The sequence below is a fragment of the Adiantum capillus-veneris genome, chromosome 13 (assembly GCF_014529385.1).
Source record: "Adiantum capillus-veneris isolate H3 chromosome 13, ASM1452938v2, whole genome shotgun sequence".
NCBI lineage: Eukaryota > Viridiplantae > Streptophyta > Polypodiopsida > Polypodiales > Pteridaceae > Adiantum > Adiantum capillus-veneris.
The window spans coordinates 102170228-102196688 of record NC_140943.1 but is presented as its reverse complement, the minus strand read 5'-3'; the positions used below and the strand labels follow the sequence as shown (position 1 = coordinate 102196688).

The window sequence follows — 26461 nt, the reverse complement described above, 5'->3', positions numbered from 1 at the left end:
CCACATCATAGACATATGATTTAGCTGTCGAATAAAGAAAATACAAAAGAATAAGGTAACAAAAGCTAAAATGTGAACAAATAAAGAGAGAGAGAGAGAGAGAGAGAGAGAGAGAGAGAGAGGATTCTATTGATGTTTCATAGAGGCCAAAGAGAATTGGCCTCTGAGACAAACCTATGTACAATGTGTCGGTGTCATCCTGATGATGCCAAAAAGTTGATTGAATAGACATGTCAAAGGTGTTTAGAAATCTAATACACTCAACTTGCTTCTGAACACACAGCTAAAGCAAGTAATTGCCAAAAGTGCTAGCATATACAAAGAGCTCAAAAGCAAGAGCTCAAAAACCAGTGTCTTCAATTATCCCTTACTCCTACATGGCTAGCGATAAGGGGAGAAAGCCCCTGATTTCACAGAGTGAACATAAATTATCATTTCTCAGTAGCCGTTGCCCTTCAAGCAAAATTGTTGATTACAACATTATTCCTCGGTGAAAAAGAATGGATATTTATGTCACAGATTGCTACATAGGAGGACAAACCCCTAATAACCCAGCCCCACAACTCAACTCATACATGCAAGTAAACATGAGGAGGTCAAGCCTCGTTCAGGTGGAAGGCCTCAAAAGCCAAGCAGGATGTCGCTTGTTGCCTACCAGCGGCGAGTCGAAAATCTTGAAATGGCCAGCCCTGCTTCCATCACTATATCACAAAGTAGGTGAGCACAACACCGGTGAAATATCTGGGAATCACTATACACTATTATTAGCTTTACAAACCAGCTCCGTCCCTCTGTGACATGTGACAGAAACAATGCCCCTCTCCAGTAAGTTGATGACAACTTCCGAGTGTCTTGTAGAACAATCAAGATCCAAGATTTCAATTCAGTTGTATATTTTTACAGCCTTCTCAAACGTGTGGCGATTCTGCATCAGGAAATTTGAAAATTACAGAATTAGGTTCCTTACATATTTGTAAGAAGAAGTAAAAACCATGTTTGCTTTGAAATGATAACCCATACTGGATTGGCCTGGTGTGATTTCCTTGGCGACGTGTCTGCATGCTCCAAGCCGAGATAATACTCCCAAGCACCATATGTCTCCTTTTTCTTCACAAAAAGAAAAAAGAATCAAAGACATGCTCAGCACCAGCCTAGAAGACACACACACACGTGTGTGTGAGAGTGTGTGGTGTGAATGTTCATCTATATACAAAGACACGCACGCACATATATATACATGAACAAATAGGCCCGCTGCCTATGAGAAAAGACTAGCAGCTACCTGAAACCTACTACCAACAACATCATTGTCAGCGAAATATTCCGGCCGGCCCAATGATACAAAAGCGAATTTCCACTGCTCATGACAAAAGTACGTCAGCATACTAATTACAAATGTAACATTAATGCAAAATCATTGACAAGGTTTCAGAAATCTACAATAAGAGCTATTTACCTTGGCAAACTCTTCATCAAGCACTTCCAGTTTCTTTTGAATACGCTCTTTCACAGAGTTTAATGTTTCGTCTTCCTTAATGACCAGGAAGAAAGGCTCTCCAAAGTTCTGCACCTGATGGCCACGATTTTGCAATGGAGACTATGAGTAACACAGAGAAAGAAACATGTTGGCGCATATTTCACCGAAAAGAAGTGAAAGAAAGTACTATTTGATTCTGACTAGGGTCACGCATGAAGTGGTAAACATGTATCAAGCGATCCTGTGGTCCCAGGTCTTTCTCCTCCTCTGGAATCTTCAAAGAAACGCAACAACAACAAAACATAAGTTTAGCTGTCAAGTTTCATATGTTCCATGCAAAACAGTCCCAAGGTAAAAGTGTTTTGTGAAATTTTCAATACTTCATCTTTACCGAATGGCCACCCTTGGTCACCACATGATAACTACCCATACAAGCGTCTTCACAATTTGGAAAAAATAAAAATCCTTTCAAAACATCTCAAATGCGTATGTGAAGGGTGAGTCTAGGAAACGACAAGCCTCACGAAAGTGGAAAGTGTGGTCGAGAGTGCATGCAAAGTGTGTCATGTTACATATGGATTTTTCTTGTTCTTTGCCTTTCATTTAGCATTTTCTTCTCTTTAGCGTTTCCTCACACTATGTATGCACTGAATATATTTCTTTGGAAGCCATCAGAACCATTACGTTCTCTTGATTTCACCCAAATGCATAACCCACTAAGAAAAAGTATCTTACAAGTTTAGAGAAAAAATATATATATTTGCTCAACACAACGGAAGTGTTTAAATTCAATACCCAATGCATTCTGAAACTGAAGAACCCAAATTCTGGGTACACTAAACAACAGATACCGATGAAACATATCATAATTAAGGGACCACAAGCGTCGTGACGCTCGCAAGCTACTTTTAAACGAGGCCAATTCTAATTAGAAAAGATACCTCCTCAGCCCGTAACGTCCAATACTGATCATTTATATTCTCAATCTTTTCGTTCAGAGGAAAAATCTGTAAAAGTTTGGAGGAACCATCAAAACACAGGCATGAACCAGTAAGCTGAGAAAGCTGAACAAATTATATATAACACTAGTAAACCTTGTATATCTTATGGTAGAAAACCTCCAGAATCCTCAGCTCTGCATTTGGGTCAGAAAGTTCCACCTTCAGTACAAATAAAAACAGAGGTGTGTTAATGACCCAACATACAGACATTAATAAAATTTCAAACGTTGATAATCTTCATCTCCCCCAGCTATGGCTAGCTAAGCCACCACAACATGGTATTAGAGCATAGAAGTGGACGAGCAGAGATAAGAGATGAAAAAAAAGAAGTGGTCTTGTATTAACCAAAGCTTATGTAGTTAAAGACTTATGGTATCCAACAGTTGACAAGACTAAACAAAAGAAGAGGTCTTGTATTGACCAAAGCTTACATCTTTAAAAGACTTTTGGTATCCAACAACTACTAACTACATGTAACCACAACCACTAGACACTAAAACTACTGCATGGTTTAAGAGGTGAACGTGGGTAAAACTTGATTATCTAACAATCCTTTTTATTATCCAATCTCAAAGAAGCAGTGACAATTTCTCTTCACAATCCCAACACCAAGAACAGACCATCTATCACCTTTTTCTTGAGCTCAGAAATTACATCTCCAACAGTACTTTGTTTCGGAAGTCTGATATTGTGCACAGCAACCTGAGGACCCCGAAGCAAAATGCAAACTCTATTGTTAAAAACCAGCCAATTCCTCTTAGATCAGCTAAGGAAAATTGTAAATCCTCCTAGATAGAGACATCAGTTTGAAAAACACCTCCTCCGTTTTGGCATTGTGAAAAGACACTTTCAAAGTCTTCAACCCTTGTAATTCAGGTAACGGTATATCAAGAACTTCGAAGTATAGTATATCTGACATCTGAAAACATACAATAGCCTGTTTTCAGCCTTCAGAAAAAGAGAGCCACAATCGCCAAACGACATTTGGATCCGGTCCTTACTTGGTTGGACACCTGGTTGAAATGAATTAGCATATCACTAAGCCGATCTACACCACGATACTTTATAGGTTGAGGCTTTGGTTGCTGTGCATAGCAATTGTGAGCTGTCAATCTTATTTTGGAAGGATCGTCAACTCCAACGTGCTGAGCAACCCTCTCTGTGACATCGTCATAAAGATGCTGCTTTGACCTGCTCACACAAAAATTCAAATTCATGATAACCAATAGAACAGAAGGCATAGATCTTGAAATTCATAGCAACAAATATCAAATTGATGACACTTACAATTCCAGAGTAAACTCATCCTCCTTGGGCTTATCAAGACGCCGGAAGTGCACTACCTTCAATTAGAGGAGGAGGTTAGCAAAGTCACAAGTTCAAATTCTTTCAAACCATGGTAGAAATATTTCTGGCAAGCACTTCTTCATCAAGCTACTACTACCACATTCTCTAGGTACAAGCACTCTCCAAAAAGGCTCATGTGGCCTGATTTGTAAAATTCATAATGGAAGCACGGGATACATACCGCATACATGTTCAAAGCTATAAAAGAACGCAGAAGGATGGGAGTCCAAGTTCAAGAAGAATATTTTCAAACATTAAAACAGTGAAAATCTTACTTGCCGATAGTTTACGTAATCCAGGAAGGACGGGACATCTGGATAACGATACTGATGCAAATTCTCTCGAGTCAACGCCTTTTGAAAGCAAATAATATCTCCATCCTCTAGCTACCATGTTCATTAAACCACCAAATGAAACTAATCAGGACCAACTAGCAACTAACTTGAAAAGGAATGGCTTAGCAGAGCATCCAAACAAATACAGTAAATGGAAACAATCTATATCACACCTGGCTTGCTCTGAATGTTGCTCTCTTCTCAACAGGTTCACACATGACATTTGGCTCAAACTTAATCTCCTGCACATACAAATTTGACATCCAGAATGTGAATGCTCATGATGTAGACATCGTCCTCATAAGTAATGATTTGTATGTTAAAGGTGCAAACCTCAAACAATTGAATCTCCTCGTGAGGTTCAAACCCAGCCATTTCATTAAGTTTATCCAGAATGTCTCCTGGCTTACCACTTGCCTTCACAAATGTTCGTCCAACATAGCTGCATGTCAAAGTACGAATTTAAGATCACAGAATCATTGACGGATGTGAAACTACTTAAAAAAATTGGCATCCTGCTTTAAGTGTCAACAAGCACCCTCGAGACCACCTGGGACCTGGGGGATGACACTGTTTTCACTCCGGTAGCCTTTACCACAGACACCCTCAAAATAGGTTAAAAGTACTTCCAGCTGATGAGACAGACGAGTAGGGGCTCCAACTAGCTGCACCCAGCTTGGCAGCAACTTTACTATAATAAGCAAACAAGGCAAGCAACAAAAGATGATCCACAAAGCCTTATATCATGGAGATGTCCTTTCCTTGCATCCGCAAGCTTTACAATTTTTAGACATCCGGATGAGCTTGAGATACATCTAGCCAATGGGAACCAGGACGTTGGGTTATGAAAGAAGAGCCCCCCGCTCATATGTGAACAATTGTCAATCCTGTGTGGACTAAAGACCCCAGGTCGTGCAAGCCAGACACCCTTTTCAAGCTGAAGGGCTGGTGATATAGGACGCTGATCCTTGAGGTGAGGCAGCATGCACGAGGTAAGCTCCAGCTCATTTGTAAACAATCTTGTGTGATCACTACAGTTAGACTAAAGATCCTAGGCCATCAGACATCCTTTTCAAGCTAAGGACAGGTGATATACGCTGATCCTTAAGGTGTGGCAACATGCGCGGCTGGGACGTGAGTTGAAGTCTGCCTTGTATGTTGTTTTATGAGAGTGTTTGGCTTGTGTCATGTCCTGTGTTTGGGATGGATCATTGGGGAGTCTAGCATTGATATTAGAGCACCTTCATGCTATTTTACATGTGGCATGGCAACAAGCATAGAACCATTAGAGCTCATGGGGTCATGATGGTACGGCCTACTCTGGGAAGTCTATGATATGTCATTTATCTTTTCCTTAGGTTTGAGAAGTTCGATGAAGATAATTACCCAATATGGGTTTACATGATGCAACATGCTCTTGTTACAAAGGGAAACAAAGGGAGTGTAGAGGCAAAATGAAATCCCAGAAGCCCGACTTCTTTACTCATCCTTGAACTCTTTAGTCTTCATATTCTTCTTCTCATTGTATAAACTGTTGGAAGAGGACGAGGTCTCCTCCTTTGAGCTGCTAGATTGCTTTCTATGCTTTCTAGACTTTGTCTTGGATCTGCTTTTCTTGGTCTTTCTCCGCTTCTTCCGCCTTTTCTCGTCTTCACTGGAACTAGAGGAAGAGGAACTGTTGGAACTCTCTAAAAACAAAGAACTGGATCATCCTCAAAATGAACACGCTTCTTGGATCTACTAGCCACCTTGAAAGTCGATTTTCGGCCTAGATAGCCGGAGAAATCCTCTAATTTGCTTAGTGCTTTGTGCTTTTCGTCAACTTAGTGATCTTTTGTTCAAGAGCTTCATCAAACTCTTCTTGTGAGTACAATTTTTTATTTTCAGCACTAGGCTTTGCATTTGTCTTTACGGCCGACCTGAGAGGTGAGTAGATAGCCTTTTGCCATATAGAGTGAACCTCATCAAGTGGATGCTTCTTGAGGTACTTCACATATTTCGCATCCTTGGAGTACTTGATCATTCTCTTCGCGCACGTGTCAACCTAGAGTTGATGTCTGTCACAAATTGTTGACGTGTCAAGCCACTTAAGACCAAGAGGGTAAGGCCCCCTAGCCATCCGGTAAGTCCCGGCCGAGGGAAGGGGCCTAAACCCAAGCAGAAACAGAAGAAGACGAAGTTCTCACCAACTTACAAATTCTCGCTGAGTGGCCTATAGGGTTAGGATTAAAATCCTAACCCCCAAAAAAATTATGGTACCCCGTTCAATGGGCCTAGAGTAAAAAGCGCGCACACACACACATAAAATTGTGTAGATAACTGATGACTAGCAATTGTACAGACACCCCCGCTTTGCGCTGACTGCTGACGTGGCAACTGTACGGAATTCCGCAATTGCGTTGGCAGCTTTTGGAGACCAAATGCTTTTAGACTATCAGTGTTTCATGTAAACTGCTATTGATGGCCAAGGGGCCTTTAAATATGTGCTAAGGCTCACTCTCTGGCATTCTATCCACAGGAGATGCAAAGTAATGCCAATAGAGTTGTCCCATGTATAAGCAATATAAAGAAACACCGAAAGGGGCGCCACAGTTTGGGGCCACTGCTCTCTTGGGGTGGAGCTCCGCCACTCTATGTCTCGTGTGCAGTGTGTGTCTTTCAATTCAGTTGTTTTGAAGTGCTAAAAGTTTGTTCAGTCTATTCTTTTCCGTTGGCACGTGGTGCCCTCCCGTTACATGTCGATACTCCGTCTTGTCGAGATCCCCTACTAGAAACTTGCCATGGTCTCCCGAATCCTCGGAAGGAGGCCTGCTCCCGTTGGACTCTCCGTTGGTTTCCTTTGTTCCCCTTTTGGGATTTATGTGCTCTTCAACTTTCTGCAGACGCGTAGTCAGAGGGGTGTGATCTCTATCGAATTCACTGCTCGAACCCATGTGTGATGCCAAAAAAGGATCGGATCCTCCATAGAAGAAGAATCGCATGAGCTCTGATACCATTGTAACAGGCTTGGACACTCCAAGTGAGAAATCAATAGCAACACACAGACGGAAACTGCAACAACTGAACTTGAATAGAGAAAGAGAGAGAGAGAGAGAGAGAGAGAGAGAGAGAGAGAGAGAGAGAGAGAGAGAATCAACAGAAAGCGGCGGAATTCCACTTCCAGATGCACTGGCCCCAAAGTCTAGCGCCCTTCCAGTATGTCTTTCTTTATTGCCAGACACAAAGGTATAACTACCATGGCCTCTGCCACAAACTGCTGATGTGTCAAGCCACTGAAGAATGGAGCCAACCTGTAGAAGAATCCAAGCCGGCGGCCCTAAACCTAAGAAGAAGCAACAGAAGAAGAAGACGTCCTACCAACTTATGGGACCTGTCAAGCTGTCACAAGACGGGCACCAAGTGCCAACAGAAAAGAATAGACTAAACCGACTTTTAGCACTTCAATAACAACTGAATTGAAAGAAAAAGCGAGCACACGCAATAGGGAGTGGTGTGGAATTCCACCCCAGAGAGTAATGGCCCCAAACCTTGGCACCCCTATTTCTTTATATTACTTTAACTCAGTACAATGCCGGAACTCGTGCTCTACACCTTCTCACCGAAGCGTGCCAGAGACTGAGCCCTTTGCACATATTTAAAGGCCCTTGGTCTCAAAAGCTTCAAGCTCAAAAGCATATGGCCCAAAAGCGTTGCACCCAAAAAGCTGGCAACGTTTTATGAAAATCCGTACAGGCTGCCACGTTAGCACAGTCAACACAAATTGCACAAATTCCATCTCTTTGCCAAGTCAGTAGAGTCAACGCAAATTGCGGAATTTTGTATTGTCCCTACAGTTGCCACGCCATCAGCTTTTACATGTTTGTGTAGGTCCATCTTTATTCTTTGTGTCACTTGGGCCCCATCGGATGGGGTCCCGTAAGTTGGCGAGAACTTTTCTTTAAAAATAGGCCACTCGACAAGACTTTGTAAGTCCGTACAACTTCTCCTGCTGCTTCAGCTTCTTCACTTAGGGTTTAGGCCTTTGAGCCGAGATCTGCAGGTTGGCTCCGTTCTTTAGTGGCTTGACACGTCAGCAGTTTGTGACAGATGGACATTATGAAGTTGGGCAATTGCGACGTTCTCTTGGGCATGCCCTGGCACGACAAGAATGATGCGACTCTCAAGGTTCGGAACCGAACCATCACCGTGATGCAAAAAGGCAAGCCAATGGTCCTCAAAGTTCGGTTGTCCGAACAAAACCCTGAATGAACTCTCTAGTTGTTTTATAGTTAGATACGTTTGACACTGTTTGAGTAGTATTATTTGAAATTTGTTTGAAATGGATGCTATCTGTTTTAAACCTGTCTTGGTGCCGATTTGAATTGTTTGACTCTGGTTTTAAATACTGGTTGCAATGATTGGTTATTTGACTCACAGGTGGAGTACTGAGAAATGATGTTTGAGAATGCTTGTTCATACTCGTGGCCTGTACTTGGATGGTTATTTACCCAGGTAATATTAAGAAGTTTGAGCAGTGGTTACTCTCAACACCTCCAAATCACGAAGGCACAGTCTAGGAGGCATTTGGTTGTAAAAGGCCTCTAATATCTCCCGGTCCGGACCTTTTTAGGTTATACGAGAGGAGTGATGAGGAGTCGTTGAATATCTCCCGACCCGAACCTTGTTAGGTTATGCAAGAGGGTCACAAGACGGGCACCACGTGCCAAGGGAAAAGAACAGACTGAACAACTCTAAGCGCTTCAATAACAGCTGAATTGAAAGAGAGAGAGAGAGAGAGAGAGAGAGAGAGAGAGAGAGAGAGAGAGAGAGAGAGAGAGCACGGCAAGAGACGGGGAGTGGCGAAGTTCCACCCCAAGAGAGCACTGGCCCCAAAACACTGGCGCACCTTTCGGTGTTTCTTTATTATTGCTGATTCGCAAAGTACAACAATCGGGGAGCACCTCCTCTGCAATCTACGCACTGAAGAGTGCCAAAGAGGGCCCCCAAGGCTCATATTTAAGGGCCCAAAGCCTAAAAGCATCAAATATGAAAAGCTGATCCCAAAAAAAACTTTCCTAAAATTTCGGGATTTTCCTAGAATTTCGGGAATTTCCTAAAATTCTGCCGTGAATTGCAGAACGTCCGTATAGGTGCCACGCCATCATATTTTGTTGTGCAAAGTCTTCTGAGTGTGTTTCTGCTTTATTTTTAATGCCTTTTTGTCACTTGGGCCCCATCAGACGGGGTCCCATAAGTTGGTGGGAACTCTTCTTTAAAAATAGGCCACTCGTTAAGACTTTGTAAGTTTGTAAAACTTCTTCTTCTGCTGCTACTTCTTCTTCTTAGGGTTTTGGCCCCTTGGCTAGGATCTAAAGGTTGGCTCGGTTCTTCAGTGGCTTGACACGCCAACAGTTTGTGACATCCCCCTTCTTGAAAGAAAGTAATCATCCAAGATTTACAAAATATCTGCAAAACAACTCAAGTTAGCTCAAAAAATTTCGAGAGTCATTTTGAGATACAATCCGAGGAACAATCAGTTTGCTCTTTTTTTTTGTTAAGGAGTTGGCTTCTCCTTTTGGCTCTTTTGTCAAGGAGTTGATCTCTTATAAGAATAAATAGACCCTTGGGGTCTCATTCTTCAGAGCATCTAGACGCAAAGTCTGAGAGTAGAGGTTCCCTCGTGAGTTGAACTTTGCTCAAGCATTAATATAAAAACAAATATACCTTCATAAGTTCAGAATAGTCTGAACTCACGAATTATAAGAGGAAATAAAGCACTCGTAAAACTATAAAAGCAAGGGACACAAGAAAAGAAAAGAAAAACAAAAACAAACAAACAAACAAATTAAATCACTTAGTTTGCTACGAAACAAAACTAGACAAAACAAAACATTATTAACTTAAAAATGTGTTTAGAAAAGGCATGTGTCAAATAAGTTGACGCAACTTACTTGGCTTAAAACAAGTACTCAACTTTAAGCAAAAAAGTATAAGACATCTTAAAAACTTAATCCTAGAAACCAAACTTCACACAACAACTTCTAAAGGAACACATTCTTAAGTCCTCAGGTAAGCTAAATACGAAATCGAAAAATGAATACTGCTACAAACCTACGAAGAGCAAAGAACAAAACTTGACAATATGTGATCTCAACTTCGCTGCTTGTCCAAACACGAAGAATAAGATTATCACCTTTATCATACATAGCTTGGACAACAGCTATGACATCCCTACTCACGTCGTCAGTGCCCAAGAGTAGGTGCAGGTTTATATAGAGGTCATTCATGCTCTGAACGTACTCTACAAAACCAACGAGCTGAGTTTCTATCACCCTCCGGAAAGGGGCGCTAGACTTTGGGGCCAGTACCTCTGGGCACGGAACTACGCTAGGCCGTGTCGACTCAAATTTTCAAATGTGAAAAAGTTGTGAAGTGATTCTCTCGTGTGTCGTGCCGGATTCTCGACTTGGGGTGTCCAAGTCTGGGACATTACTTCTTGTGGTAAGGATCTTGGGCCCCCTTTTTAGTGGTCATTATGGGTACTTTTCTTTGCATGGGTAGTGGAGCCCTTATTTGAGCCCGGCCAATGATCCTGCTTGTTACATATGGGAGAGGGATGCTCACTTATCGTGTGCCACCTGTTGCGGTAAGGACCTTAGCCCTAGCCCCTGCCCCCGCCCCCCTTATGGGTTGCTTTCTTTTCTATGGTTAGTTAAGCCCTTATTTAAGGTAAGACGATGCTACTCATTATATATAGGCTCACCCTATCATTAGAAATTCATTGCACAGGCTAGTTGTGCATCATCACCCGTCCACTGGACCCACAATTCCTCTTCTCATTCTCAATATATTATGTCACCATTGACAAAGAATCGCTTGGCTTTCTCGGGGGAGGTAGGGAGAGATCTTAGATGAAGCACATGTGGAAGGACAACTATGTAATCCATCATCTCTCACACAAAGAGCATTGAAGCACCAAGAAAAACGATAAAAATAAACATGGAAACAAACCTATCCCAAAAAGGGAAAAAAGCTCAGGTTTTTTTTATCAAAAAACATCCACAATGTTTTTTAGAAGACCTTTTTTATCTCTTTGCATGCATCAAACGCAACCTTGCCTTGACATCACTATCCAAGGTTGAGGGGGCCAACCCCTACCTATGGAGAGAGTGCTATGGCTGTCCACTTGATTTGAAAGAGGTGGGTACCTGTTCCGCTGTTTTGTACCACCCAAGTGCATCCTTCGCTGCCACTTTGATAGAGGTGGGCAAGACAGACCCCTAAGACATTAACCTTGGCAACACAGCAATAACATGGCTATCCATCTCAGAAAGGCATTTACTTGTCCATCACCCGTTATGACAAGCTTTAAGAAAGCTGAGTAATATACTCATCCATTTCACCATGGCCTACGTCAGTCTGCATGCATCTGACACAGGCCTGAAAGCCCCAGTTTAAGATTTGGATAAGCTCAAGTACATTGTTCTGAAGCTTGATCCCATAGTCTAGAACAATATGGAGGTTAAACTCATCGGCATTTAACTGAAGCAAATAGCAAGCATCCATAAATATCAAGAGTGTTTTCCACCTCTGCTTGGTTGGCAGCATGAAATGGCTTCCTCCAACTAGCCATAAATACTTTCGTACTAGCAACAATCTAAACAGGTAATCCCATGGAGTCATGGACCATACCACTTCAAAATAAAAATGGAGCTCATAGAGAACATGAAATACACATATAAAAGGTGAGAAGGAATATGACGGCCAAAGCCCTCTAACTTGCTTCCTTTCACTGAATTAGCTCAGGTGTGCAGACTTCCAAAACCGTGGTCAGAGGCTATCTAACAGGTTCACTTTTACAAAAATGAAAGAAAAAACTCCGCCACAGGAGCTTGCGAATGGGTCTGCACTCTCATGCAAATGGACACATTCAGGTTTGCGTTAATCCTCAAAAAGGCATTACACAAACGTTGTCTCAAACTGCGCCACCATGCACAATCTGAAGCCATAACATGCATGGTGATCAACAACTTCTCAAAATGGCAGGCCCTAAGAAACAATCATTTCCTTGTGAAAAAGATATAAGAAATGCATCATGAAGCAAGTATTTTTCAATTGTGCCCTTGTCTGTGTTTGAGAATGGGGAGCGGACCATGACCTATGTATAGCAAAACCATTATTTGGTCAAAAATAAATAAATAAAAATGAATTACCGTAGCTCTTCTTTCTCTGGATCATAGAGCTTGAAAAACAATAAAATGTCATCTTTCATCTTCTCATATAAAGAAAAAAGTCCCCGAGAATCCTACATCATTGAAACAGAAAATCTTAACACCTGAAAGGGGTAATTACAAGCTGCAAGGAGGGCCCACAAAAAAGAGGGGGGGGGGGGGGGGGGGGGGGTGCGCGCGCTCTGGATTGGGATTTTGATTACAAAACTTTTCAAAAGAATTCACAGCATACTTGATCAGGAAGGACTTCCAAGAAAAGCTTGAGTTCAGCGTTATGGGCTTTATTTACTACTTCCTTCAAAAAACTAACCTGCAATGCAAATAAATAGCTGAGACAAAACCTTATGTGCAAGCACTAGGGGCAAAGTTTGGCAGCAACATTACCGTTGAATGTTCTTCCTGTTCTGTTAAGGGCCTGTTAGGGCGATAAGTTTGGTTCTGCCGTTTGGCCCAAAGCCAAAATCTCTGCGATTGAACAGGAATTCCCAGCTGTTTTGCAACTTCTTCCTACATTCAGACAGCTCATTGAGACATTGCCCAGCTTCTTGTTCACTCAGTCAGATAAGTTGTAACGCTTTGACAGAACCTTAAACTGAATAAAAGGAATTTGCTTTTCAACACGAAAGCTCTGCACTTTTTCATGATCCACGAGATCAAAAAAAGTCTCTTTTCCAATCTGTCTTTCAAGGTCCACATCTCGAGCAACCTGCTCAATGAATCGAGAGTGCACCAAGATAATAAAACCTCACCAGTCACATTTAGCCACAAAAAAACGGAACACTTAAAGCATATGTAACTTGGTGATGTTGACGAGTAACCTTGATGATAGTATAAAGGTGCGCTTCAGCCTTCTCCTTCCTTTTGCGTTCCTTCTCTTCCTGCTCCTTTTTCAGTCTCATCTGTAAGTGAAGCAAAAAAACAAGAGAAACAAGTCGGAATGCAAGAAAAAAGCATCAAAGGGGAATTTGCTAATAAACCTCACCTGTAAGTGCTGTGCAATGTCTTTCTCATCGACATTGCAAGCAATTTTATCCTTGTCACTTTCTCTAATGTAAACAAGCATGTAAGCATTTGAATACTTTGTAAACTTGAAGGGCGTATTGTTAAAGCCGGGATTTGTCTGCGGGAGCTGGTGGAGGTACCAGATGAAGTTAGAGCTTATGAAAACCTTAGACCCACAGCATGAAAGCAAATTAAAAAAATCGTTCCACCTCTTCTTCTCCTCCATATTGCTCCTCTAAGGCAGTCTTTGGCTTTTCTTTCGTCACCCGTTCATCATCAAATTTGTACCTAAACACAAGGCACTCATTTGTCACTAAACAATCCAATCAGCTTGTGAGATACTCTGCCTAGTACAAACTAAAGTTAAGCTGCCCTAGCAAAGTCAAACAGTCTTGCTTCGGGTACACCCAATTGTAAAAGCTATTCAAATCAAAGGTCTCTTTAACCAAGAACTCAGTCATCAAATGGCCCGTAATATATATTTATTGTTGCAAGAATTATTTGAATGGCCCTATCAGATAGCTAGCTCCTTAAAAGCTACCACACAAATGGCATGCAATTCCCTGTTGTCCGTATTGCCCTGCCACGTCAGCAACCTGCCAGTGTAAAACGAGAAACATCCATACAACCATTCCACATCAGCAACAGCCCCAAAATTATGGAATTTGCAACCTACCCTTACGCTTCGTTTTTCTAGAGTTTAGGCCCCTTGTGTCACGTGCACATGGCTCTGTGTGCACGTGACACAAGAACTCAGTCATCAAATGGCCCGTAATATATATTTATGGTTGCAAGAATTATACGAATGGCCCTATCAGATAGCTAGCTCCTTAAAAGCTACCGCACATAATGGCATGCAATTTTCTGTTGTCCATACTGCTCTGCCACGTCAGCAACCTGTCAGTGTAAAACGAGAAACATCCATACAACCATGCCACATCAGCAACAGCCCAAAAATTATGGAATTCCTACCATTACGCTTTGTTTTTCTAGAATTTAGGCCCCTTGTGTCACGTGCACATGGCTCTGTGTGCCTAGAATCCTAGGAGGATTAGTACCGTCAATTTTGTGAGCATGTTCGAAGGACCTGCATGTTCGGACGAGTCCCTTCGATTAGGTTTTCCAGTTTTGGAACCCTCTTGCAGAAATGGTTTGTACACACGTTTTGACATATATTATTACACTTCCGAGAGCATCTAACATGACGTGCATAAAGTTTAGGTTAGAGGAATCCAACAAGCCATTCCCCGCATCGATCGTATTCTTGGGTGGAAGATGTGCGACAGTTTCACCCAAAACTTAGTCCTGATCCAAAACTTATAAATTAAATCATTTAATGATTTGATTTGTCCGGTTGGTGGACAGTTTGCCTGACCCTCAATAAGTTTACTATAAAACCAAACCTAAGTTGACCCCAAAAAGGCAGATCGTGAGTTTTCCCTCTCTCTGACGTTTTGGAGAACTGGTCACCCAATACCCTTGTTGCTTGTGATATCAACCAGCCAGGTCTCTCTCTTTCTTAGCGACCCCTTTTGCAAGATTTGTCGCGAAGAAGACCATCCACCCGTCCTTAACTCAGCAGGCCAGATTTCAGCCCATCGGATCTCTGCAATTCAGCCCATTGTCAAAGGCATCGTTGGTATACAGAAGAAACTTCAGATCTGCTGCATTTTGGCACGGACAGTTTTCAGCCAAGGTGATCTTCACATTCGGGACATTGTTGGTGTGACAAACTTGGAACACCCCTAGTCTGGAATCTAACGACACACAAGAGAGAGATAACTTTAAAATACTTCACAGTTCAATTGAGTTGACACGGCCTGGTGTAGTTCCGTGCCCAAAGAAATTGGCCCCAAAGACTAGTGCCCCTTTTGGTATTTGGTATTTCTTTTTGTATTAATGCTTGAGCAAAGTATAGTTGCCCTGGGTCTCCTCTGCTCACCGGCTCGTCAACACAGAATGAGCCAGAGAGAGCCCTAGGGACTTACTTCAAGGCCCTTGGCCTTGGGGAAAAGCAGTACATGAAAAGCCTTCAACTCAAAAGCACTGGGCTCCCAAAAGCATGCTTCGCAAAAAGCGGAATTCTATACAGCCTGCCATGTCAGCACAATCAGCACGATATGCGGAAATCCGTACGGACAGCCACGTCAGCAACTCAGCGTGAATTAAGGAAATTCCGTACAGCAGCAGTCCGCCAGCTCTTTTTAATTCCTAGTGTCCCCCAAGGCCCTATCGGTAGGTGCCCATAAATTGGGACACTTATTAGCATGCCACGTCATCAGTTTGTGACATACCCTCCCTCTTGAAAGAGTTGTAATCGCTCTCAATTACGCCTGCAAAACAGAAAGAGGCCATAAACCAATTCAATAGACATTGACTCTAAGTACCGACACGCTAGACGAACACAAATCTAGCACTTGCACAAAGACGACTCAGTCAATGCACATTTCACATCATATCAATCACATCAAAATTGATTCCAGATCTAGGACCATGATTATTGGCAACGTATTTAGCAATCGCATCTAGATCCATCCTGGACCTCACAGATGTCGGATTAGATAATCTTATTGCGATCATGTTTATAGATTCTCAACACCGAAATGCTACAATCATTTCGTCTTTCAATCTTGCACTCAAACAAATCACATGAGAGAGTATACATCAATCAGATTCAAGTTTGGGAATTCCCATTTTCAATCTCCGTAAAGTCATACAGCAGAATATTGTCAGCACAGCAATATCCCTGAAATCCAAATGGAAATCAGTGACATTATTCCATCCAGATAATATGTGACAAAGAAGCGGAGTGACTCCCCTCTCGTGCAGTCCCGTTTGCACCAAATTCAACCCTGTTGATCCGCGAGACCTTTCGGAATAGACGCAGCTAAGCCAAAAGCCTTGAGGTAAAGTGTCACCAGCGTGTGACTACTATCTATCCTTTTTGTTGATTCTTTCTTATTATTTATTTACTTTCACTTTTTGGAAACACCCCTCGGGAAATCTAACTGCCCTGCATTGCATAGCTAGTGTGGAACTGTCCAGAGGGAGTCCAAGCCTCAGGGCAACAGAGCACTATGGTTGGACAAGGACTATGGTTAGCCAAAGTGGGGTCATTGACTAGCCAAAGTGGAATCCTTTGCTACAGAGGCTACATTTCAGTTATGGGTGTGGCTGCAGTGTACAAAGGGGGTCAGATGACCTGAAAAGATACAATGGCAGCATCTCCTAAAATTTAGGGAACTGCTATTTTGGGACCTGAAAATGTGTCCGCGTCATTACCTCCGGTATGACTAGGGGAACATTTAATTACTCTGCCGCGAAGTCAACTGGGCAACCGGTCAGGATATTTTTAAGCGGCGAACCTGAAACGGGAAAATGCTTGTAAATGCGCCAAGTGGCACATTTCTGTGCACTTGCCTCCTCAAGGAAGAAGTGGCGCTGAATTTTAAGCTGGGAGAGGCTCATTTGCAGATTTTTGTCACAGGTTAAGAGCTATGGAGTGCTTGCTTTCCCTCCTATGTACAGTGTGGTGCCAGGAGTGATGCCCTGCACGCTACGCACTGCCCTCTCTCCCCCCTATGGCAATATGTTATGCCCCTCTAGTGGGCTTTTCAATTGACCAATGTACAGTTGTGTGGGTTCATGCGCGATTGCCGAGGCAAGAGCCTCTTGCACAGGTACTGGATTAGCTAGCGGCTAATCCCCCCGCAGGTACAGGTGAATTCAGAGAGGTTTCATGCTAGAATTCTCGTCCGATTCAAAGGGCAAGTAGCCCTACAGGTGCGGGAGCTCGAGGACTTGCTACGGATGCCACCGGCACGCGAAACGGAGCCCGAAACAGTAAATTACAGCCTGCTGTGTATTTTGCAGGTTTAGGGTTTTGGCCCTAAACGGAGCCTAATACCCCCAAGAGGTTCGGGGACGCGAAGGGACGGCTGTACAGGTGATTTGGCACATTTTCGGGGCTGAAAACAGAGAATTCAGCGTGCTGCAGATTCTCGCCAGGTTTTGCAAAGTGCCCGTATGCGTCGGGAAAATCAGTCAATGCGTGGGAATACTGATTGTGAAGTGTCCTAGTACAGTTATGCTGCCGAAATCGGGCCGGAACAGTTGAAATTCAGCCAAGCTTGTGTGGGGCAGCTTGTAGGGAACCACAGCGTTTATTCCCTCTTTTAAACAATAAAGAAATACCGAAAGGGGCGCCTAAGTTAGGGGCCAATCTGGTGTCGGTCTTCTCATACGGGTGCATTCTAGCAGCCTGTATCCCTTTCCCCAATGTTGTGTCTTGAAAGTACAGGTAAAGTGGGCGACAAATTAAATGGGTGAAAGCAAATAAGGTTTAAGTCTAAGGTCTACCGCCCTTTTTGGATTGAACAGGCCGGTTACATGGTTCCATCGACGGGATTAAATCACTTTTTCCCATAAAAGTGAGCCTTGGTCAGTTTGGGCTTGAAGACACAGGGGGATCATAGACCAGACACAGGGAATTGAAATTATGGCTGACAGACCAGATGATGTGACTGAAGAGGTTTCCTCTTCACAGGGTCAACAGACACATAAAGTGGGTGAGTCTTCAAGACCACCACAGACGGATGATGATATATTCAGGACCCAGTTGGCTACTGCTGTGGCTATGTTCACACAAGTAATGCAGAACCCGAGGTTTTTAGCCTTTCTGCAACCTCCTCTTCCGTCTCAGCAAGTTGGGTCACTGGATCATATTCAAAAGCCTGTTAAGGCTCGAGCACAGGTGATTCATACTACACAGTCAATGGAAACACCTGTACACTTGACGCAGAACATGCAGTCTCCACAACCTGTGCCTAAGGTGCAAGAACAGGTGGCTAAGATGCCAGTCTTTCAAGCTGTACCAGTTCAGCCAGCCACTTTTCAGCAGCCTATAGCTGGTTCTAATGGGCAGGGAAGCAACCTACAGGCTATGCAACAAGTCTTCCCACCACCTTCAGTACACCCTGGCTATGGTGGATCGCTATTCTAGAGCATGGCTGGTCATGCACCTGGAAATCAGTTTTACACGCTAGGAACAGTGTTCGGGGGTGCTCAAACGATGATGCCTAACCCCATGTATGGTGTCACGGGCATGCTACCAGGGTTTCAAAGCACTCACGGCCAATTTGGGATGCCACAAGCAAATTTTGGTATGGCTGGAATTACAAATCAGCAGCCAAATATGACATTTCCAAGTCAACTTAATTGTGGTCAGGGAACACAAATGAACCCTAACAATGTTCCCATGCTTCAGTCACTTCCATATGACAACTTAACGCCGCTGGAGAGGCCAACTCCGTACAAAGAAGGTGGCAAAGGTGTGACATTCACGACCTTTACAGGGTTGGATGACAGGAAGAAGGCTCTCTCATTCCTCCAGCAGTTTGACAAGGCCTATGCAGGGGGAAACTTTACAGAGGCTTCAAAGGTCCGCAAGGCAACCACTTTCTTGACAGGGAAAGCGGGACAATGGTGGACAACTTTATTGCTGCAAGGGCAAGCTCCGTCCACATGGATTTACTTCAAGCAGATTTTTGCAGCAGCATGGTTATCTGATGACTTTGAAGCAGATGTCATGACAGAATGGCACCAGCTTAATGCTGCCACTTGCAAGAATCTCGATGACAACAATCGGAAGTTTTGGAAAGCTCTACTTCCAGTAACTTCCTATAGGTTTGTGCCATTGACAGAACAGATTGAAAAATATTGTTGTGGCCTACCCAAAGGATTGAGAAAGTACTTCACGAAGACTAAAGTCACTACTTTGACGCAGCTCATCGAGGTAGCAAACACTGGCAATGGTTTGCTCAAGGGAGAAGATTGTGAATTCAATACTGGCCTCAAGGAAGGATCAGCCAAGAAAAATTCAGCGAAGAAGCACGTTCCCAATGAGTCTCCAAAAGGGACTCAAGAGCCAGCCAACCCAGGGAAAGGCAAAGCTTCGGCTGAATCCAGGTGCCAAAGCCAGGTGCCAAAGCCAACTTCATTTACCCAGAATTGGCTTCAAAGTTGGGAATCACACCTGAAGAGATGGGGTATACAGCAAAGGCAGGTTTGGCATGTCCTAGCCATACAGAGGCTGTGACACCCATCATTGGAAAGTTGCGCCTACATATCCAGTCCTATGTAGATGCTGAAGAATTTTACATCATGCCACTGGACGGATGTGATGTGTTGTTAGGTATTCCTTGGTTGTTTCGTGTACAGGGAATCATGGATACCTACAACAAAAAGATCACTGTACAGAGCAGGGGAAAGCTTAAAGGGGAGTCTATTCCCACTATATCAGCTTCTGCTATTACTTCTGTAATGAAAAAGCATCTTTCTGCGTACTTGGTTTTTGCACGTGAAGTGTCAGATTGTGATGAATCAAATTTATATGTGCTAGATAAAGAAAGGTCAATGTTTTTACAACAGTATAGTGATTGTTTCTCCGATTCATTACCGTCTCAATTACCGCCAGAGAGACCCGAGGACCATGCGATAGATTTGGTGCCAGGCAGTAGCCCACCAAATAAGCCTCCGTACAGGGTTAGTGCGGCTCAGCAAAAAGAGATAATGGGCCAAGTACAGGAGCTGTTAGAAAAGGGGCTGATTCAGCCCAGTTCATCTCCATTCTGTTCTCCAGTGTTGTTCGTGCAGAAAAAGGATGGCTCATGGCGTATGTGCATCGACTACCATGCACTAAACAAGAATACCATCAAGAATAGGTTCCCTATACCTAGAATTGATGATATTTTGGACAAATTAGAAGGAGCAGCTATGTTTAGTAGGATAGATCTAAAGAGTGGGTACCATCAGATCCGCATTAGATCAGAGGATGTGCACAAGACTGCTTTTAGAACGACGTTTGGACTTTACGAATTTTTAGTGATGCCCTTTGGTCTCACAAATACTCCTGCTACGTTCAATAGGATGATGGACAGAATTTTCCGTCCACACCAGCAGTTTGTTGGTACATTCTTTGATGACATGATAGTCTACTCAAAGAATGAAGAGGAGCATAGGCATCACTTGGCCATTGTGTTCAAAGAGTTACGCAGTCATAGGTTGTTCATCAATGCAAAGAAAAGTGAGTTTTTTCTGGAAGAGATTCACTTTCTGGGACACATTATCTCAAAGGATGGTGTCAGAATGGATCCTGCAAAAGTTGAAGCGATCAAGTCATGGCCAGATTTGAAGACGGTGCATGATGTCCGAAGTTTCTTGGGACTATGCTCCTATTACAGAAGGTTTATCCAAAATTTCGTTGAGATTGCTTCACCTTTACATGCTCTTCAAAAGAAGGCAGTCACCTTTAGATGGACACAGAAAGAGATTTCAGCTTTTAATCTCTTAAAGGAAAAGATGACTTTAGATCCAGTCATTGTGTTGCCAGATCTTAGGAAGTCATTTGTGGTCCAGTGTGAAGCCTGTGGTAGTAGCATTGGTGCAGTGCTAATGCAAGATGGCAGGGTAGTAGCCTATGAGAGCAGAATTTTGCAAGGGCCAGAGATGACCATGCAGGTCTATGAGAAAGAGTTACTGGCTGTGATTCATGCGCTCTTAAGTTGGAAACACTACCTGCTAGGTGCAGACTTATTTGTCCAAACGGACCATCAGACCTTGCGATACTTCTTGACACAGACAAAGTTATCTGAGAAGCATATGCGATGGGCAAATATCTTGTCCATGTTCCACTTTCAGATTGTGCATGTGGAAGGCAAGAAGAACGTTGTGGCTGATGCCTTGTCAAGGAAGCCACAAATTTCAGGTGTGTCAATTCCTTATCATCATGAACTTGATGATATGAGAGAACAGTATGCAAATGATGAAGATTTTGCAAGGGTCTTCGAGCAGTTAATCGATAGACAACGTCATGAACACTATCTTCTCAAAGATGGGTTCATGATGATGCATGGCAGATTGTGTGTCACAAAGCCATTGCGACACAAAGTTATGGAAGAGAGGCATGTCCCACCGTATGCAGGGCATCGTGGTATCGATGCTACAATTAAAGCGGTTGAGACATTCTTCTACTGGCCTACATTGAGAAGAGATGTAGATGCCTTTGTGCGAGAGTGCCTAATTTGTCAGAAGGTCAAGTTTGACAGGCAAAAGGCACCAGGGTTATTGCAACCACTACCTATTCCAGATAAACCATGGGAAAGTATTGCTATGGATTTTATCTTTGATCTTCTGAGAACGCAGACAGGAAACGATGGTATTTGGACCATCATTTGCAGATTCAGCAAGCAGGCTCATTTTATTCCTGTCAGGAAGAAGATAAAGCCAGATCACATGGCACGCTTGTTTATGAGCAATATTTTCAAGTATCATGGCATGCCACAGTCAATTGTTAGCGATCGTGATCCACGCATGACAAGTTTGTTCTGGAGAGGCTTGTTTGAGAATATGGGCACAACACTCAAATTCTCTTCGTCATTTCATCCTCAAACAGATGGGCAGTCAGAAGAGGCAAATTCTACTGTCCTAGATCTGCTGAAGTGCTATGTGTCAGAGCATAAAGGAAAGTGGGAGCAGTATTTGCCATTGGTGGAGTATGCATACAATAATACAATGCATTCATCAACTGGCAAGGCACCTTTTGAGATGGTTGAAGGTGGCAAGAAAGTTCCTCCCATACTGCACACAAAGGACAAGATATTTGAAGCAGATAAGTATGTTCAGGACATGGATGAAATGTACAAGAAGGTCAAAGTGGCCTTAGAGAAGACTCACGCAAAGCAAAAGAAAGCAGCTGATCGTCACCGTCGTGAAGTGGTATATTCACTTGGTGATTGGGTGCTTTTACGCTTTGAAAAGGCAAGGTTAAAGAAGATGAAGGGCAAGGAAAGATTGTTTCCAAAGCTCAGCATGTTACTATGGGCCTTTTCAAGTGTGCGACATAATCAGTGATGTTGCATATAGGCTGAAATTGCCTGACAGTTGGAAGATTCACAATGCGTTTCATGTGAGTCTTCTCAGACCCTATGTGGGTGATTTGCCAGAGTATATGCCAACTGAAGATCATCCGGAAGTCGAGGAACTTGACGAGATCTTGGTTCCCGAACAGATTTTGGCACATAAGGAAAGAAAAGTGAAAGGCAAGGTTGCTAGGCGTTACTTGGTAAAGTTCAGAAACTATCCACCAATGGATGCTAAGTGGATGGAAGAAGGTGAACTTGCAAAGTCACCAACTGTGTTATCACTTTACCTTGAAGCCTTCGGTTTGCAACCTACCTTGATCCCTTGAGTTTCAAAGCTACATGGATTGTCAGTGTGACAATGGCTTCTGAAACAAATGATGTACATGGTATTTAAAGTGAGCTCAAATGAAATACCTGTTACATGAATGTTAGAGCTGTACAGATTGTCATTTTGGCAATTGCTCTTATGGAATGTCCAAAAGTTTGGTTAGTGCTATAGAAGTGAGTATTTCTTGTCAGTTTGTCAAGGATACAGTAATTGCTTCTATAAAAGAGTACATGTGTAATTGCATTCTTAAATTGTCGGTTTGGGTATGCTCGAAAGTGTTACGGGATCCAACGTGTACTATAAGACAGTGGCAAAATGTGCAGCTACCATTTTGTCATTGGAAAGTTAGTGACTCAAAGCAATGGCACAATGTGAAGCTACCACTATGTCATTGGGACAGGGTTCACACGTAGGCAATACATGTGTCGACGAGGTGTTGAATACACCAGGGTTGACAATGAGCATGTATGTGTCGTACATGTGTCGACAGGTTTTGAATACATCAGTGTTGACTGTGAGCATGTACGACATAGATGCAAACGAGGACGGTTGAGATTTCAAGAGGGGGGTATGTCACCAACGTGTGACTACTATCTATTCTTTTTGTTGATTTCTTTCTTATTATCTATTTACTTTCACTTTTTGGAAACACCCCTCGGGAAATCTAACTGCCCTACATTGCATAGCTAGTGTGGAATTGTCCAGAGGGAGTCCAGGCCTGAGGGCAAGAGAGCACTAAGGTTGGACAAGGACTATGGTTAGCCAAGTGGGGTCATTGACTAGCCAAAGTGGAATCCTTTGCTACAGAGGCTACATTTCAGTTCTGACCCAGCATGATTTCTCTATATAAGTGACCCTAGGAGTACCACTTGATGTGTAAGTCAGTACCCTCGGTACAAAGCACCAAGTACCTGCAGTACCTCAGGTCCTCAGCATGCTAGTGTTTCCTTCATCAACACCCTGGCGGTTTCATTAGCTAATCAGCCGAATCTCACATCCCTAGCAATCTCAGTTTTCAGCTTTTAGCTTCGCAGATCCAAGCATCAATAGCAAGATCCCAACAGCATCTCAGCATCTAGGACCATTGTATCAATATTTGTGCAATCTAAAGCAAATATTGCTCTATCGATAGAGAGGGGGGGCCCTTGGAGGGGGTTTGGGACCCCATCCGATGTTAGTCTTCTTCTCTCTCCTTTGCTCACAAAACCTTTACTCGGTATCATTCTCTCCTCTCTATCTAGTCCTATTGCACATTTCTCTCATGAAGTAAAAGGAAATCTCTCATGAACCAATAGGAACCTTGAGTGCGCAATGAGCACTCATCCTAAGCTCTCACCATGAATCACTTCCGCTGCGCATTACAGATGATGGATCGGATCTTTACAAAGTATCGACAATTTGTGGGGACATTTTTCCATGATGACATTTTTTTCCAAATTCAAGGCAGAACATAGAGAGCATTTATTGAAAGTGTTTCATGCATTACGGGAAAACGTATTGGTTATAGAAGAAAAGTAAGTTCTTTCTACCAAAGATACACTTTGTGTGTAATCACCTCCGGCAAGTGATCGGACAGAAACACGGAGATAACTATAATCTACACACTTCGCGACACTTTAGTACTTTCAAACACTTGATAAAAGAGAGAGAAGACGACCCGATGCGACAGAGTTCCGAGCCAAGGCGCATTGGCCCCAAAGACCGGCACCCCTTTCAATATTTCTTTATTATTGATCAGTAAGAGTACAACTGTCACAAGACGGACACCACGTGGCAATAGAAAAGAACAGACTGAACAGACTTTTAGCACTTCAATAACAACTAAACTGAGAGAGAGAGAGAGAGAGACGACACGCGACACGGAGTGGCAGAATTCCACCCCAGAGAGTATTGGCCCCAAACCTTGGCGCCCCTTTCGGTATTTATTTATATTGCATCAACACAGTACAAGCCAGTACTCCAGACTCTGCACCTTCTCCGAGAAGCATGCTAGAGAATGAGCCCTAACCTCATATTTAAAGGCCCTAGGCCCCAAAAGCAGTTACAGTGAAAAGCCTTAAAAACTCAAAAGCCCCTTCTTGAAAGAGAGTAATCGTCCGCGATTACAGCATATCTGCAAAAACAACTCAAGTTAGCTTTTAAAAAAAATCCAAGGACATTCAGTTTGCTCTTTTTGTTAAGGAGTTAACTTCTCCTTTCGGCTCTTTTGATGAAGGAGTTAGCTTCTCCTTTTAGCTCTTTTGATCAAGGAGTTAGCTTCTCCTTTCGTCCAGATCGAAACTCTTGACATTCCAGCGTAGTAAAATTAGCCATCACACCCAGACCGTACTGATCTTCCACGGGTGTCTTGATGCACTAAAATTACATACCCAGGCAATCTCATCCAATTAGGAATATTCAGTCATTGGCACATCACAATGCAACACAATTGCTTACATATGCATGTTACAAGACACGACAAACAGTGCCGCTGAGCACTCCCTAAGACAAACGGTCTGCGGTATGAAGCTACTCAACAACTATCTCGTCACTACCCCCGCAAATAACCTAAAAAGGTATGGGCCATGAGCTCAGAGGACTATACAACCAAACGCTCCCCAGACCGCAGTCTACGTCGCTTGGAGGTTCAAGCATACAACCAAACACTCCCCAGGCATCGGCCCGCGTCGTTCGGAGGTTTTCTAGCATACAACGGAACGCTCCCCAGGCATCGGCCTGCGTCGTTGCAAGGTTTTCAAACATACAATGAAACGCTCCCTAGGCATCGGCCTGCGTCGTTCCGAGGTTCAAACAATACCAAAACAGTATTTCTCGCTTCTCCACCCGGGAGTAAAATCACCAATCAATGAAACTAACCAAAGTCAAACATTTCAAATCGGCACCAAAACAGGTCCAAAACAGATACCATCCATTTCAAACAATTCAAACAGGATCACCAAACAAGTTCTCAAACAGATTTCAAACTTAAAAAGCAATCTCGACATCAGCCAAGCTCGAAAAGTCGACTGACTTTCCATCCTGAAACCTGCACCAAAAATTAGGGTTAGGTTCCTTCCATAAGGTCGTAGCCAAGCACAGCATAGTCCATCAGCTCTTGGACAGACACTGTTTCTTTGGCGATAGTAGTCCCAAGATAGCAATCGCATCGAATCTCCAAGGTCGTCTGCTCGTGAAGAGACATCTACTGAGAGATGTCGAGAAATTTCAAGTTATAATCTGCTAGGGTTTCCATGGCAAGCATTTCAGGATACCCCACTCTGCCAGAAGTTGCACTCCAAAGGAAGATGTCAGAAACCATATAACTTCGGGCAAAAATTTTCTTGAAAGCTTGCCAAGTACTTGGAGTATGCTGCTTGGTAGCTATCACATTTGCATGGCACTGCCTCAGAGAAAAAAACAGCAGCTCGAAACAAACCTTGGATCCTTCTCTTGTAAGTGATCTTAATGGCTTATGCCCTGTAAGACATGAGCGGTGAAGACAGGAGCGCGCCCGATGCGCGATGAAGTAAGGGTGGGAGTGGCTAATAGGTCCGGGTTCAAATAAAAATCCAATAGCTCTGTTTGCTCTTTCGTAGGACCGGTATGCTTTCAGAAAAGCACACGCCTGATGCTCTGATACCACTATCACAAGACGGGCACCACGTGCCAATAGAAAAGAACAGCCTGAACAGACTTTTAGCACTTCCATAACAACTGAACTGAGAGAGAGAGAGAGAGAGACGACACGCGACATGGAGTGGCGGAATTCCGCCCCAGAGAGTATTGGCCCCAAACCTTGGCGCCCCTTTCGGTATTTCTTTATATTGCATCAACATAGTACAAGCCGGTACTCCAGACTCT

General features: G+C 43.2%; 1 protein-coding gene across 4 annotated transcripts in view; it reads right to left on the bottom strand.

The window, feature by feature from the left end:
• Positions 1-203: 203 nt before the first annotated feature.
• The window catches only part of LOC147444541 (ubiquitin C-terminal hydrolase 12-like), a 33936-nt gene continuing 7678 nt past the window's right edge, over positions 204-26461 (bottom strand). For 3 of the 4 annotated variants that reach the window (XM_086527121.1, XM_086527120.1, XM_086527122.1), the window contains 21 exons: positions 13582-13660; positions 13353-13499; positions 13189-13269; positions 12957-13076; positions 12755-12877; positions 12603-12680; positions 12353-12444; positions 4494-4602; positions 4334-4402; positions 4101-4211; positions 3766-3821; positions 3480-3669; positions 3296-3397; positions 3109-3180; positions 2572-2637; positions 2419-2484; positions 1665-1751; positions 1457-1570; positions 1283-1357; positions 1021-1107; positions 204-925 (listed from right to left, as the gene is read on the bottom strand). In XM_086527121.1, coding sequence (XP_086383247.1) covers positions 884-925; positions 1021-1107; positions 1283-1357; positions 1457-1570; positions 1665-1751; positions 2419-2484; positions 2572-2637; positions 3109-3180; positions 3296-3397; positions 3480-3669; positions 3766-3821; positions 4101-4211; positions 4334-4402; positions 4494-4602; positions 12353-12444; positions 12603-12680; positions 12755-12877; positions 12957-13076; positions 13189-13269; positions 13353-13499; positions 13582-13660 — 1966 coding nt within the window. In that variant the 3' untranslated portion in view covers positions 204-883. The remainder of the gene's footprint in view (positions 926-1020; positions 1108-1282; positions 1358-1456; positions 1571-1664; positions 1752-2418; positions 2485-2571; positions 2638-3108; positions 3181-3295; positions 3398-3479; positions 3670-3765; positions 3822-4100; positions 4212-4333; positions 4403-4493; positions 4603-12352; positions 12445-12602; positions 12681-12754; positions 12878-12956; positions 13077-13188; positions 13270-13352; positions 13500-13581; positions 13661-26461) is intronic. The other variant, XR_015190044.1, reaches the window with a different exon arrangement.